General features: G+C 33.5%; 1 protein-coding gene across 5 annotated transcripts in view; it reads right to left on the minus strand.

The window, feature by feature from the left end:
- Positions 1-5,847: 5,847 nt before the first annotated feature.
- The window catches only part of LOC129246498 (protein mini spindles), a 46,015-nt gene continuing 36,692 nt past the window's right edge, over positions 5,848-15,170 (minus strand). For 2 of the 5 annotated variants that reach the window (XM_054885383.1, XM_054885370.1), the window contains 8 exons: positions 12,470-12,913; positions 11,179-11,368; positions 10,843-11,096; positions 10,436-10,766; positions 10,175-10,351; positions 9,835-9,997; positions 6,996-7,279; positions 5,848-6,917 (listed from right to left, as the gene is read on the minus strand). In XM_054885383.1, coding sequence (XP_054741358.1) covers positions 6,840-6,917; positions 6,996-7,279; positions 9,835-9,997; positions 10,175-10,351; positions 10,436-10,766; positions 10,843-11,096; positions 11,179-11,368; positions 12,470-12,913 — 1,921 coding nt within the window. In that variant the 3' untranslated portion in view covers positions 5,848-6,839. The remainder of the gene's footprint in view (positions 6,918-6,995; positions 7,280-9,834; positions 9,998-10,174; positions 10,352-10,435; positions 10,767-10,842; positions 11,097-11,178; positions 11,369-12,469; positions 12,914-15,170) is intronic. The other 3 variants (XM_054885385.1, XM_054885384.1, XM_054885380.1) reach the window with 2 other exon arrangements.

Consider the following 15,170-nt stretch of genomic DNA (forward strand, 5'->3'; position numbering starts at 1 on the left):
TAGTTGGCGCACTCGCGTATCAGCACCCACGTCACTGTTGACTGTTATAATTTCGAGGTTGTAAAAGACTTCGTTTATTTAGGAACCAGCATTAGCACCGATAAAAATTTCAACCTTGAAATCCAACGTAGAATCTCTCTTTCCAACAAGTGCTACTTTGGACTAAGTAGGCAACTGAGCAGTAAAGTCCTCTCTCGGCGAACAAAACTAACACTCAACAAGGCTCAAATCATGCCCGTCCTAACGTACGGCGCAGAAGCTTGGACGATGACAACATCCGTTGAAGCGACGATTGGAGTGTTTGAGGGAAAGATTCTGAGCAACATTTTTGAACCTTTACACGTTGGCAACGGCGAATATCGCAGGCGATGGAACGATGAGCTGTATGAGCTTTATAATCCCTATTCGTTCAACTTTTTATTATTCGTGAGAGTGCGCGCAAAAATTTAGAAATGGTATATCAACAAATGTGCGAAGAAAGGAGCGCCCAATAACTTATCATCTAGCTGCCAATCGCGGACATTTACAGAGGAAGTCAATCTACAGTATTATTCTCTGAAAGGTCTCCACAATTTCTACAATGGAGTTTAAATGGTAAACCTAGCTTTTCCGCGTATGTGCCGATCGTCCAATTACCGGTAAACACAGCTGCGAGTGCCTGAGATTCTCTAAGTCCTCCATTTATTGTATTGGGGCCAAGGGGTCTCAAAATATTAAAGCATATGAAGAAATGGAGCGCTTTCCCGACAAATAAGTTCAACAGTTCCCATTTAACAACAGTCAGGGGGATGCCGAAGACCGGACAGAAGGTCTCTGAAACCACTTCAGTCCCTTTCCTCGTGAGCTCATCAGCAATTTCATTTCCGTTTATGTTCCAATGTTCTGGAATCCAGCTCAGAGAAATTTTACATGCACACCCAAAAGATTTGTTCTCCTTACAGGTTGACTAGTTTGGATCGGCATCATGGCGTTATCAGAGCCTTGACCGCAACTTGACTATCTGAAAAAATGTCGATCCCACGTTCCCTTAGCATTTTGCATACCTACAGGATCGCAAAGACTTCTGCCTGAAAAGCCCTAGAATTATTCGGCAGTTCAAAGGAGATATGTAGATAATTTGGCTGATTTAGAGGAAGTCCCTGCTCCGACTTCCGATTTCATCTTGGAGCTGTCAGTGAAGACAGAGGGCTTGTTCGAGGCACGTAATAGAAGCGGCAATACTGCTGCACTGATGACTGTTGCAATTACTCAACTGATACTTTTCTGATGTTCGGCAAACAAGAAATTTTTGATGCCGATTTATTTGTATTCGCGCGCAACATTTGCCGAATTTTTGACACTTCGAACGTAATGCTTTTCATAATGTTGCGAGAATTTTACATCGAACGTGATACTTTCACAAATCATGCAACACTGCGGTTATGATTGAAGCTCGAACAATCCCAACCCCTGCTCCGACTTCCGATTTCATCTTGGAGCCGTCAGTGAAGACAGAGTTACCAGCATTGGTGCAGTATTGCTGCCATGAAAAAAATTCCTCATAAAAATCATCTACCATTTGGAGCCGTCACAAAACCGTAGGTGCCTCCATTTACGGAAAAATTGGAGGAAGAGCGCTCAGCCAAACACCCAACAAAGAATGTAAGCGCCAATTATGGTTATTATTATTATTTTCTGTTTGAAATCAAATTACAAAAAAGTCAAAATTAAAGGCATCTGAAATGAGACTGGTTAGAGACTTGTGTGTATGTTTCTTACCTCAAATTTTTTTATTCATGAAAATAAAACAACAAATTTTCGTTATTTAAAACATGTGACTGCTTTTATTTTTATACTTTTGCATTGTTAGGAAATTAGAAATAAACTTTTATTCAAGCATATAAAAAAATATTCACCCAAGCGGGTTAACTTAGAACATAAAAGTACTTTAAAAATGGTTTTAATGAATAGCGAATGAAAAAAAAACTTTAAAAATTATTATGAAAAAGAACTTAGTAACGATATGGAAACGCAAGGTAGTGACAGTTTAATAAAAAACAAAAATTTTAATGAAGTAACATATTTAAAAAAACCAAGACTTACCGACTATTTTGTATAAATGTTAGCTACAGAGGCTTGCAAATTTACAATAAATATTTAAAAACGATACTTATAGGGCGTTTCGAGTGCTCACACAGCAGCAAAAGAAGGACTGACTGCAAACTTCAAGGCGAAACAAAGAGAAGTTCAACAAAGAGAGTTCAACAAAGTTTAGAAAAATAAAAAAGCTTCAAATTTTTAGTAACATTAAATGAAGGCAACTACGCGCTTGTTTCTATTAACAGTTTATATGTATGTATGTGTGTGCTTATGCATGGGTTGTGTGTGCATGTAACATATGAATGTGTATTATATCTTACTAGAACATGTTTTTGAATTTGTTTATAGGTATTTTAATGAATTTATTAATTAATTTAATGTTAACGTAACAAAAATATTTAAAATAGAAACTTAGGATTTGATAAGCTGCTTAACAGTTAATAATTTATATAAAAAGTAGGTAATAAAAATACTCGCTTCTTTGCCACCGCACAACATATTGTATAACATATTTAATAGCATAACATATTTAGAATGAAAATTGCTAACTATTTAAGGGCAAAAAAGCATATAAGTAAATAAAATATTTTCTGGTACTACAAGCGACGGCGGATCATTTTTTATTTAATTCTTTTGTTTTTTTGCTTATCTTTTGAATTTAGATTAAATTTAACATAAAAGTATAATACTAGTTTTTATTAAGCTTATGCTGTTTTCCTAGCGAGCGAAGAGTATTTTTCCGAACGAAATTTTTTTGTTTGTAGTTGATTTTTTCTTGGCTTTTTGGAGTCATTTTTTTATTTTTTAAATTTCAATTTTGTTTTCTGCGCATCTTACGCATCGAGTGAAGTGTTAAATAATTTTTATTAGTATGCATAGAGTTTGCTTACAAGTAGCCGTGCAGTGTTACAATTGTTTAAATTTGTTTGTGTTTCTTTATTTTTTTAGTATTTAGGGCTGTTTGCATTTTTGCCGCAGACTAAACATAATAATTAAAAAAAAAAAAACAAATAACGTTTTGTTCACTTTTTTACTTTACATAATTGAATTTAAAACTCTAAATCTAAAAGCTGATTCTAGCTATTCGAATCTTGTTTTTGTAGTCGCTTTAGTAGGCGTGTCACAAAGCCGATAAGCGTCATGTTGGCATACATTTTCAAAGCACATAGAACTTTTTGCTATGCCGAATGTAGAAATTAGTGTGGAACTAAAAAAAAATATTGAGTTTGAATTTAGTTTTATTCTTATCAGTTTTATTTGATTTTTTTAATTTTTTATAACGTTTCACACTTATTTTGGCACCCAAAGCGTGAATTCTTCAATTTTAATTAAGAATATGAAATTTCTTTTCAACGTAAAATTTCTCTAAAATCAGTAGTTCATCTCAAATTGAGGCGTAAATATTAGCTATTAGTGCCCATAATCAATTTACTCTTTAATTAAAGTATAGACAGGTAATGGAATAGTCTATAATTCGCTTTCGAATGAATTTCAATGCAGTTGGGATGAACATTTTAGTACCAATTTGAAAAATCGTATTTCAGTAACAAACCAAAAATCCTGACTGGCCTTTCCTCTCAAATCGATATTTATGCACTCGTATATTTATTTACGCCTTTCTCGCCAATTCTCGCATACAACTTAAAAAATCCGAACTTACACGGTAACGAGTGACCTGTGATTTAAAAAAAAAAAAAAACATTTTTAATAGATCCAAAGTGCCGTGTTATGAATTGACTGAACTGCTAAAAGTAAAGCTTAGTCAATGCGCATAATACATTTTTTGTGTCTCAAAAGATATGCCGATGTAGTTGAGTTATCATAGACAATTGTTGCTTTTTGAAATGTCAGCGCTTCATCTGGGACGTTCCGTTAACGTATACCCGACTTTCGAGGTCTTTGGTCGTCGTTATTTCTTTCGCAAGTGTATGTGCACTTTCGCCTTGTCCTTGGGTTTTTATCTAAGCGATCGATGGCTATGACAGGTATTGCCCAAAAGAACTCCAACCGTTAAAAAATCGCCTCATTGGGAATTTTTTATATATGTTTTGTTGTTGTTGTTACAGCATAAATACTTTTCATGAATGTTTGGGTAATGCTGCTGGAGCCGGATATAAATCCGTGTTGTTACGTTACCACAGAACCGACTGTCATGGTTTTCCCCTTTTGCAGTTGAAAGGAAACACTCGACGTAATTTGATTAGTTCGTGGCTTTATGTATATGCACATTTATGAACACTGCATCAATTAACATATTATATTTATTCACATTCCATATTTATGCCACAATTTGGTTCGAGTTTTTTATAATAGAGCCATTTTTTGCACGCAGAAGTAACAGTGTATTTTTTTCTATTTAAATAAGTCGCTTAAGGTGCGTTTACATAGCCGATCAAATGCTTTCTGGAGGATGCCTGTTTTCATGCACAATTTCGAACTTGGGCCTTAGTTGTTTATGTAGGCGATCACTAACCACCCGAAATATGTGCCTTTCTTGCATTGAAAGTAACCGCACAATGGGATTTAACTAACACGCAACTCTGAGTGTGAATACGTCCTTACTAAACTATTCCAAATAACGCATTTTTATTTGTCTTTAAAAGACAATTCACCCTCCTTTAGGTGCAGCTGATCTAGTTGATATAGTATGTATCAAGCTTTAACCCTTCTTAGGCATTTAAATATTTTCTGAAGGCTTTTCTGAACTTAATAGCCTATTACTTTGTTTATAAAATCATAATTTTGTTTATGAATAATTAATAGCACAATTTTATTTTTTCGCAACATAACTTTAACTTCATATATATATATCAATTTCATACGCTGCGCCTTTTCTTGTTGCAAAAATGCTGAAGATATTTGCAGCCTAGTAACCAGAAAAAGTACTTTGCGCCAGACATTGCATCTCTTTCTAGCTCTTCAGCATTTCAAAATTGCGGTCAAAATACTCATAACCCCTGGATGCAAATTTAAAAACCCAAACAAACTCGACTTGCTCGATCAAAAATGTTACTGAAGATACTTAAATTTTACTGAATTTAAACGTCACGTAATACAAATTAAAAAACTTTCACATCTTGGGCGCTAAATGACAAAAAAAATGTTGCTTTATTCGGTCTTATCGCGAATTTCTTATGAATAAATCATTTCCATAAGTTACTATACCGCACAAAAGCAAAATTTCCTACTTCGTCTTTACCCCTTTTGTTTTAGTGTTGTATGGTAATTTATAGACTTGGTAATTTATTCACTGGGAATACGTCAAAGTTGGATTAATAACTTATGAAGATAAACTGTCAGTATGCCTTGTAAAAGTATTTGAAAATGTTTGCCTAAAAAATAGTTACGTAGTATCAATTACAGCTTGCAGTTAAATAACTAGGATAATTTCAATATTACTAAAATTTCAGGAGATACGTGATTAAATTAATAATAAAAACATATTTATATCTTTAACACACAGTAACTTAACTACTTAATTCAATAAAAACTGTTCGTCTCCTCAACCATGCTTAAATGCAGCAATCAGCGGCTGTCGCTCAACTGTCTGCATTCACTCTTCGCTACCAGTCGTATGCATGCACTGCTTCTCTTCTCATCGAGTACCTATATATTTGTATTACTTTGCTCATGTATTTATTGTGGTGTGTTTATTTGCTTTTCAACCATGCACATGTTGCCTAAAATTAAGTAAATTATTTATTTAATAAAATCTCAATAATTTGCGCCGCCATTTGTCGCCGTTAATATGTAGTACAGACATCACTCGTTTTCTTTTAATTCTGTTTTTTTTTTTTTATATATTTGTTTACTTTAAATTTCAGTTTTAAATTAATTTTAGTTTCAGTAAATATTGTTATTAAACTAATATTATGCTCACTGTCGCCTATTTCCAACAGACATGTGCAATCACTCATTTTCATTCATATGCCTTTATTACTCAATTTCAACTTCAATTAAATTCCCATTTTCGATTTCCTTTGTTTTGTGGTTTCTTTTTTTAATTTGAGTTTTGGTAATAATTTAAGAATATATAGTAAAATTTATATTAAGCATAAATACCAGTGTATGGGTGTGTGTATATATGTATTTATGTACTTGTGTGTGGGTGTGTAGGTGTGTAATAATTGTAGTAGTGATTAAGAGTAATGCATTAGTAGTAGTATATAATATTAGTTCTTCTGCTGCGGCCTGTATCTTTCCTTTCCACTGCTAGCTCATCATCCATTTACGCTTTGTGGTTACACTACCGCCACGTACTGATAATTCTCTTTCATTGAATTTTAATGCTTGCTCCTATCGCTCTAGTTCAAGCTCGCTTGTGATTTTCATTTGCGTAAACGGTTTCCTGTTTTGCAGTCTTTTCCTGTTGTAGTTGTCACTGCCGATTTATTCCATGCAAATTACAATTTTTTGACTTTTGATATATAATATATATTCGCTTATTGTAGTTGTTGTGGTTTGCTTGTTTACTTCATTTATGTGTATATACGTGATTCTCATCTTCTTCTCTATGCTTCACATCTATCGCGCTTTCCATACTACTTTCAGCGTTTGCTCTTAGGCTCTGCAGTACTACAATGGATTTTCTCTCTTCATTTTGTTTGTTGTTATTGTTTCTTATTTTAATATTTCCATTCACATACAGAGAAAATATTTTTTTTTCGTCACCGTTAATGCAGCGCTACGTCGCTCATTAGCGCTTACGAAGCTAACGAATGCCTGCCTATAAGTAATTCCCCCAAAAATTATTCTCCCCTCTAAGCGTGATTCTCTTTCTTGAACGCCGCTAACTTGGCTTGTAAGTGCTGCAGGCGATTCGGCGACAATTCAGGTTTCTAAAAGCAGACAAAAGGAAAAAAATGTGAATTTTCAATTTTCATTCATGCAAATAAATTACAAATTTGCATCCTTACACTCGCATCTCTTCGTATTAGCGACGACATCTTCTGTTGCGCATTCATCGTGTTCAAACTCAGATTTTCATCCGCTACCTTATTGTCCATGAGCATTGTGTGCGTGGAACTCATGCCGTCAGCGTTGCGACTAAGGTTAGCTTTTGAAATGAGATGATTTAGGCGATCCATCCAAAAGTCCGGATCCGCTGTCTTAACACCGCCAGCGCTGCCGCCACTACTGCTTGCAGAAGTGGTTTGATGTTGGAAATTGGCATCTGTCAGATAGGAAAATCGAGATGAAGCTACGCAATGGAACACAATTTAGAGACAGTGTTGTGGTGGTGTACGGGTGTGTAGTGGTGTTATTGTTGTTGTTGTAGAATCATCATGGTGTGGCCAGCGATGACGATTTGTGGGTGGAAAAGGCAACGTTTTTCATAATTTTAAGTGGCGTGAGTTGTTTTTTTTTTATTGATTGCGTGGTGTTTTTTGTAATTGTATGAAGCATATGAAAAAATGTTGAAAAAAAAATCTTATTATTGTGTATTTGCTGGGTGTGTGTAGAGTTTTGTTTTTGTTAATTTTATTAAAAATATGAAATGAACATAAAAATGTTCTTTAGTACGTCACTCAGACTTAACCCTCTATCCAGTAAGACTGTCTACAGACAGTCATCATAAAACCCCCTGGGTTTTATATGCAATTTTCTTTTTCGTGTGAGCCGGCATGGCTGCCTTGAAACGACTATGACGGAACCATCGTCAGTCGAAAAAATTACAGTTGAAAAATTTCATCTTTGCTTTTGTGAAAAACTGACCAAACATTGCAGAAATTTCTTCAAAAATTCAAAACAGGTATGATTTTCTGTATATTTTTCAATGCAACTATGTATTAGTTATAGTGAAACTGAAAAAATAAAAGTGATTTTTGTGCAGTTTTTATTGACCGTCTACAGACAGTTATCCGCATTACGGCTAATTTTTCATATACACATGTGATACTTTTTGTGCACTTTTTGGTACAGTAAAAGTGAATAAAAATGTCCGTTATATGAATTTTACATGATTTTTCGACGATTATTTATAGTCTGCTGGATAGAGGGTTAAGCCAAATATTTTACATTTATGAATTATTAAAATTAAATCTCTTTTTAAAGCACTAGACCCTTAACTATGCAGACAAAATTTACATACTTTTAATATTTTACAGTACTCTTAACTAAGCGCATTTTAGACTAAAATATTAATTCTGTTTTTTGCCTTTTTGAAATACTATTTTTTAAAAAAGAAAAAAAAACCTTATGAAAAACCTTTTTGAAATATTTGAGGTGCATTTTAAGAATTAAAAAAAAATGTTTTTGCTATTTAACTGAATAACGGTCTGTGGAGTTGCCGATCTCCCATCGGACGCGTCCCGTATGGCGGATTGAGGAAAGCCAAGCAGATATACAGGGTAGGTGGGAAATAAAATACCATCCGCTGCAGAAACGGCAGCGTCTGATCCAGAATGGACGGCCGATTTATATCCGGCCAAGGACTGTCACCTCAATAACATTCCGCGTATGTATGTAGGGAATGTTTATACTGCTACAACAACAACAACCCGAAACTACGAAAGAAGTTAAGAAACGGAATCGAGTTCTCTCGATGACTTTTAGCATGAAATCAAAGACACGAATAGAAAAAAAGTAGCACTATGCGCCCTCGATACGACGTAAAAGCAATAAATAGCAATTGAATAATGACTATTTAATTGACTTTGTTCCAAAGGCGCTCATCATATCAAAATGGGCAAGAACAAGTAAATTTAATTAATGACATAGCGTCACCATCCCAAGCAAAGCCTCACAAGGGCATGGTATAAATGCTTGGTGCCTCGAATATCCGTGCATGAAACAGCAAAATGATAGACATTTGTTTCTTTTCTAATAGCGATAGCCCTTGGCAGACAATTGCAAACCTCAGAATGTATTTCTGCCATTAAAGAAGCTCTTTTTGTTATTGCATGTTTGCCCCAAGCCTGATTAAACTATTGTTTAAATTATGAAAATATGGAAAATAGTAAATCAATCTTTTTTGTTGTTAGAGTTGTAACATCATGTATAATTTTATAAATAGCTGAAAGCCTCCGTTGCTAGCGCTGCGTTATCTTTTTGTTTATTTAGCAATTCTATTGTTATTTAAGCTTTTAAAAAATAAAAATAAAATAAATTTTATAAATTTTTGTGCAAGGCTGTTCAATTGTCAGTCCTTTGTGGTGATAAATATAAAACGTTTCGGTAACGTAGAACCAACCATAGTGGAAACACAGTCCCTTTTGTAAAGGTAAGTATCAAATTTTTGAAAATATTTAGGAACAAACCTGTTGCGCGACTTTAACTTTTCACAATCTAGATTGAAAGAATGCGATTTGCTTGATCCTGTCATACAAAAAGTTGGTTCCAAATTTTGTCTACATCTGTTTTCCACCGTAAGGAGTCAAAATAAATTAAAGACTACCAAAAATGAATGTGGCAAACTAAAAGTTAAACACGTATATCGTATATATATATAATTGGGGTGTACATTTATTTTTAGATATTTGGCCGCACTCCTCCACCAATGTGTGATGGGCGTCTTGATGTTGTTCCACAAATGGAGTTACCTACATACAATTTTTTTGCCGCCTCCGCATGGAGAGAGAAACTTTTTCACAGTGAAAATACACTTTAATATTTTCCAGGGTTTCGTACCTGGGCCCTACCGAATGGCAGTGACACCCAAACTCATGGCGTTCGCATTACCTGTGCTTTTTAGTTGCATATTAATGTGTGAAAAATTCATGTAAAAAAATGTTTCGTTCCCAAATATTTACTCACCTATGCGATTGTCACCATTTTGCGTGTACTGCATACCATCGCCCGCACCACCAGATTGGGCTACAGCGCGTTCAATTTCAGCCAAACCGTCTTCTATGTATTTCTGAAAGCTGGGGCTGGCACCTTTAAGGAACGTCGTTAAATCAATATCGGGATTTTGTACCTGTATCGGCAAACAAAAAAAGATCGCATTAAATTAACATCGAATAGTAGTCAGCGTAAAAAATAACATGTAGAAATGATAGCATTCTGCAATTACTTGTATGGCCTTACATGTACATGCCTATGAATGCCTCTCAACGATACAAATTTAGCGATTGTTAGCTCCGCATAAACATACCTTAAACTCATAGAGTTTTAGCAGGCCTTGCTGCTTTGTTTCCTTATCTGAGATTAATTTAAATATCTGAGACATGGTTTCGTGCGTTTGATTTGAAATGCGTTTGCCATGCACGTCCTTAGCCGAGGTGGAGCGTTGTGGTGAGGCGCTCGGTATGTGACCCTCCTTGGCCAAGTTCTGGGTAGAAAAAAGGTTGAATGAATTAAAATTCGACATCATTTTTATTTTATTTTACTCTTTATTGACTGTTCATTAATTTACCTTTAGTATCTTTATCAAATAGGCGTACAATTCTGAATGTGTTGGTATCTGATTGAGATGATTTAGTATGGCATTGCCCTTTACTTTAGCCATATTATGAATAATTGTCTTGACGGTACGCAAAGGCGTGTCGGATGGACGTGTCTGCCACCAGCTACTTGGTAAAGCCAACATAAATTCGTGCACTTCCAATATGACGGCATCATAATTCAGTTCATTGGTACGTTCGGGTAACATTTTAACATTACGCCAAATGCATTTCATCAACAGATCGGTGAATTTTGGCAAGCCAGCCACCGGACAGGTTTCACGTAAAAGGCGTATTAATGCGCTGAAAAAGTTAAAATAAATTATTGCATATATTTTCGAAGCACATTACGTTGACTGTGTCTGTCACTTTCGCATACCAATTTAAATTCGTAAAATTCGTCTTATCCAACACTTTCAAGCAAATACCATTAATAACTTTAGTATATTGACCGTCATCGCCAGCGCTCAGCTTCTGATCGGCCATAAGATTTAACAACGCAGATATTAAATTTTTGATGCAGGCAACGCTCAGCGTTTTACCCAACGTTTTTGAGTGGAAAAATGAGTAGAGTATGGAGAGTAGCGGTTGATAGACGACCAACGATTCGGAAATGGGCACCTGTGATAAATTCTGTTGGGAGGGTAGGTGAAAAAATGAAAATAAATAAAAAACCAAATGGTAAAATTTATTTTGAAAAAGTATTCAAGCTTACTTTGAACTGCGCGAGCACATTTTGTATGAAAATTTCCTCATAGTCACGCAGTACGGCCTGTTTTTCGGGTGATTCAATGATCTCGGCAAGTTCGCTGATGGCAGCACGCACCTTTAAAGTGTCAACGCTGCTGATAGCCTTAATCATTTTGATTAGTTGAGGATCATGTTTGGGTAGAACGTCAACAATACTGTAAATATAATAGAAATGGTAGGGAATGAGAAAATAGTTTCCGAAACATATATCGCAAAGCAAAAGAAAACACAAATATGCTACAAAATAAGGTAAAAATTAAAATAAACGAATCGAAAGCATTGGTAGCTAGCGTTCGTACTAATAAGATTTTAATTTTGCAACTGATTAAAATAAAAAAATAAAAAAATGTAAACAATTGAAAAAAAAATAAAAACAAAAACAAAAATAAAAATAAAAACAAAAACATTTACAAAAAATAAAACAAATTTAATAATATATAAAAATATACAAAAAACAATTAAAACAAAAAAAATTTAAAATAAATTAAAAAATAAAAATATAAATAAATAAATAAGTAAAAAAAAATTAGAGAAAAATAAAGAAATAGAATAGAAAATACAAATAAAAAATAAAAATAATCAAAATAAAATAAATGAATTAAATAATTATTACTTTAATAAAATAATTTTAATAAAATTTAAAATAATAAATAAATACGAGCAAACACAAAAAATAGCGTACATAAATAGAGTAAAATAAAATAAGGTTTAATAAAATAGAAAAATAAAGTTAAATTATAATAATAAAAAAAATAATATACAATAAAAAATTTAATGAAAAAATAAATAAAAACAATGAACAATAAATTAAAATAAAGTAATATTTATAAAAACTGTAATACAAAAAGCTAAAAAAAATAAAATTAAATTTTAAAAAATTAAATATAGTTACATAAAATAAAAATTTTAGTGAATCAAAAATAAATTAAATATTATTATATAATATCTAATTAAAAAAAAATTAGTAGCTTGAAATAAAATTTAATTAAGAATAATGGTATTATGGGAATAAAATAAATTAAAATTAAAATAAAAAATAACAAAACAAAAAATTAAACCAAAATAGATACAAGAAAAAGCAATAACAATACACATAATAGAAAAGTATGAAATATAGCATAAATATAATAGAATTTATTAAATTCAATAATACTAAAAAAATAAAAATTAGAAAAATAAAAATAATAATAATTAAATGAATCTGATATAAAAAAAAAATTTAAATAAAAAAAAAATATATATTGACTACTACCTACTTCGACATCTGATGCAAATTCGTGTTGCTGCCATAATTGGCAGCCCCACTACCATAAACGGCCGTATTCAATTGCTGCTGATGGTGTATATGTTGTTGGGGGCTCACGTAGGGCGACCCAACACCGCCACTAACAGCAGCCATCGCTGCCGCCGATGGTGGTGGCGGTGTATTGTGCACCGCCTGTTGTTGTATATAGTGTGAACGGGAAATGAGTTGCTCGAATTTTTCCTTCGGGTACTGCACATTGTCGCGTGTCGGTATGACTTTGATCGGCTCGAAGAGGAGTGACACATCGACACGCGGCACCTCCACTTGCTGCATTTGGTCAACACGCACCCAACCCTTCTCGATTTCGGCAATAATATCGGGGTCAAGGCCGAAGGGACCGCTCGTTTTGGGCTGTTGATATTGGTATTGTGTGGATGCAGGTTGATCGAAAGTTCTGTTTGAATGCAAAATGCGGTCGGAGGAAAAGAGAGAAAAGCGTAAAAGGAGGAAAATGCAATTCATTAGTTCATGTGAAATTTATTTCGAGAACAACTGAGTGCGCTAAACTATAGCAAATGCAATTTTTATTGGGTGTAATGCATTGGACGGACAAAAAAGAGCGGGAAATGGTGAAAAGACGCGCATTAGTTATGTATGAAAATGCATAAAATGCATATTTACATGTGAAAGTGTGGGTCAATGAATTGAAATGCATTTCAAATAATAGAATGTGACTTATATAACTCTATGATTTAAGTTTATAAGAAAACAAACAAAGATTAGCAAAAAAAAGTATATATATTTGTGAATATTTTTGCATTATTTAAAAATATGAATTATAAGTATAACTATTTAATGAAATTAATCACATTTTTACTGTGAATACTTGTGCAAAATTAATCATCCAATTTTATTTTTGAATAACCCTTTTACTAAACAAACAAAAAAAATGTTTTTGAGTGATGGAAATCTTTATTTTGACCTTTACGCGCTCCACTGCTTGTCTGTTTGTGTACCTCAGCTGTCCCAGTCACAAGTATTGAATAAGTTCGAAGCGCTTTCAAAGGGACTTCTCTACTTTATATATTTTATTTTTTATATGCTACTCATAATTACTTTTACTTATTCCTCTCTTATATGTTATTACAAAACTTAGATTAAATTATTCAAATAATTGCTTTTATAAATTCTGCACCTACGTGTCGATCGCTTTAAAAAACTTGTATTAAGGCATTCAGGTAAGCACTTTTTCGGGCCTTCCAGGAAAATAAAGCCTTCAAAGGAAGAAGGTTTAAAAGACCTTGAGAAGGGTTATGTAAATTATCTGCTGGATACTTTTCTTCGGTAATCAGTAGAGTTTCCACATTATTAGTACATATAAAGTGTCTTTGTTATTTGATTGGAGATTTCAGTTGTTAGATGTAATTTTTTAGTTTTTTGTTATGTTATGTTTAAGTTTTAAAAGATCGTTGAATTATTATTTACTTTTTTTATCTGTGTTTATTCATTTAAAAAAATTACATTTTCCGTATAAACGTGGGGCACCTATTTTACTGACCATTTGTGAAAGACTATTTTAATGTACAGTCTGATTAGTAGAAGCGTGACCGGCAAAAAAAAACTTAGAGATCGGTTGTAAAAATTTGCATGCTTTTAAATATGGGCATTCTCTTCACAATACGCGTGGTGCAATTTGTTAGCCTTGTGAGTAATTGAGAAAGCACACTTTGTTTTTACTGAATGAGCTCCGCGTATTGAAAGCGATTGAAACGATTTGAAGCAGTTTTCCTTCGTACACATTAAAAGATTTGGCCGTTCACTTGTGTTTACCGAAAATTTATAATGAATAGAAATTAATAAAAAGCATCATTGTCATCAACTACGAAGTTGTTTGGAAGAACCAGCCAAATTTGGTTTTTACAAAAAGATAACGACCCCAAGCATCGGAGCCGAAGTATAGATTGTAAACAGCTAAATGTGATTGAAATATTGGATTGCCTTCACAGTCGCCTGATGCCAACTCTATTAAAAATATTTGGGTAATAGTTAAGCAAAAACTCAAAGTAAAACAAATAAAGATGGCAAATTCGGCTGATTTGGAGTCGATTATCTCCACAATTTGCGCAGAAATTAACACAATTATGAGTCGAAGATATAAAGACATTATAGCTAGTGATGGTGGCAATACAATTTAATGAATTTATTGCGTATAGTAAATATAAATAGATATTAAAGGCACATACAATACCATTTCTTAGAATCGAATAGCTCAAATGCCACCTTGATCAAAAAGTTGCCGGAACAACCGCCAGGTGTGAGTGATTAACATTCTTACCAAAATTGTATCGGCATTGCTTGACATTTGTAAAAGTTAAAATATCTTGGGTAAATCCACCTCTTAAAATGGGTTTGAATTTGAAACAACGAATTTGTATTAGATCTTGCGTTAGAAATGGATTCAATGGTGCGAAAATCGTACAAACATTAAGAAGCTATGTCGGTAATGATACTCTACAGAAAACTGCCGTTTATGAGTGGCATGAACGATTCAGAAGATATCGTAAGTTCATCGAGGATGACAAACGTAGTGGCAAGGCCGTGAACACAAAAACTGATGAATACATCTATAAAGTGAAAGAAAAGTTGATCAATAACTACAAATAAACCATCAAAGATCTGACAGAGGGCTTGAACATTGTTTATCGATCCAT

Source organism: Anastrepha obliqua, chromosome 1 (assembly GCF_027943255.1).
Source record: "Anastrepha obliqua isolate idAnaObli1 chromosome 1, idAnaObli1_1.0, whole genome shotgun sequence".
Taxonomy (NCBI): Eukaryota; Metazoa; Arthropoda; class Insecta; order Diptera; family Tephritidae; genus Anastrepha; species Anastrepha obliqua.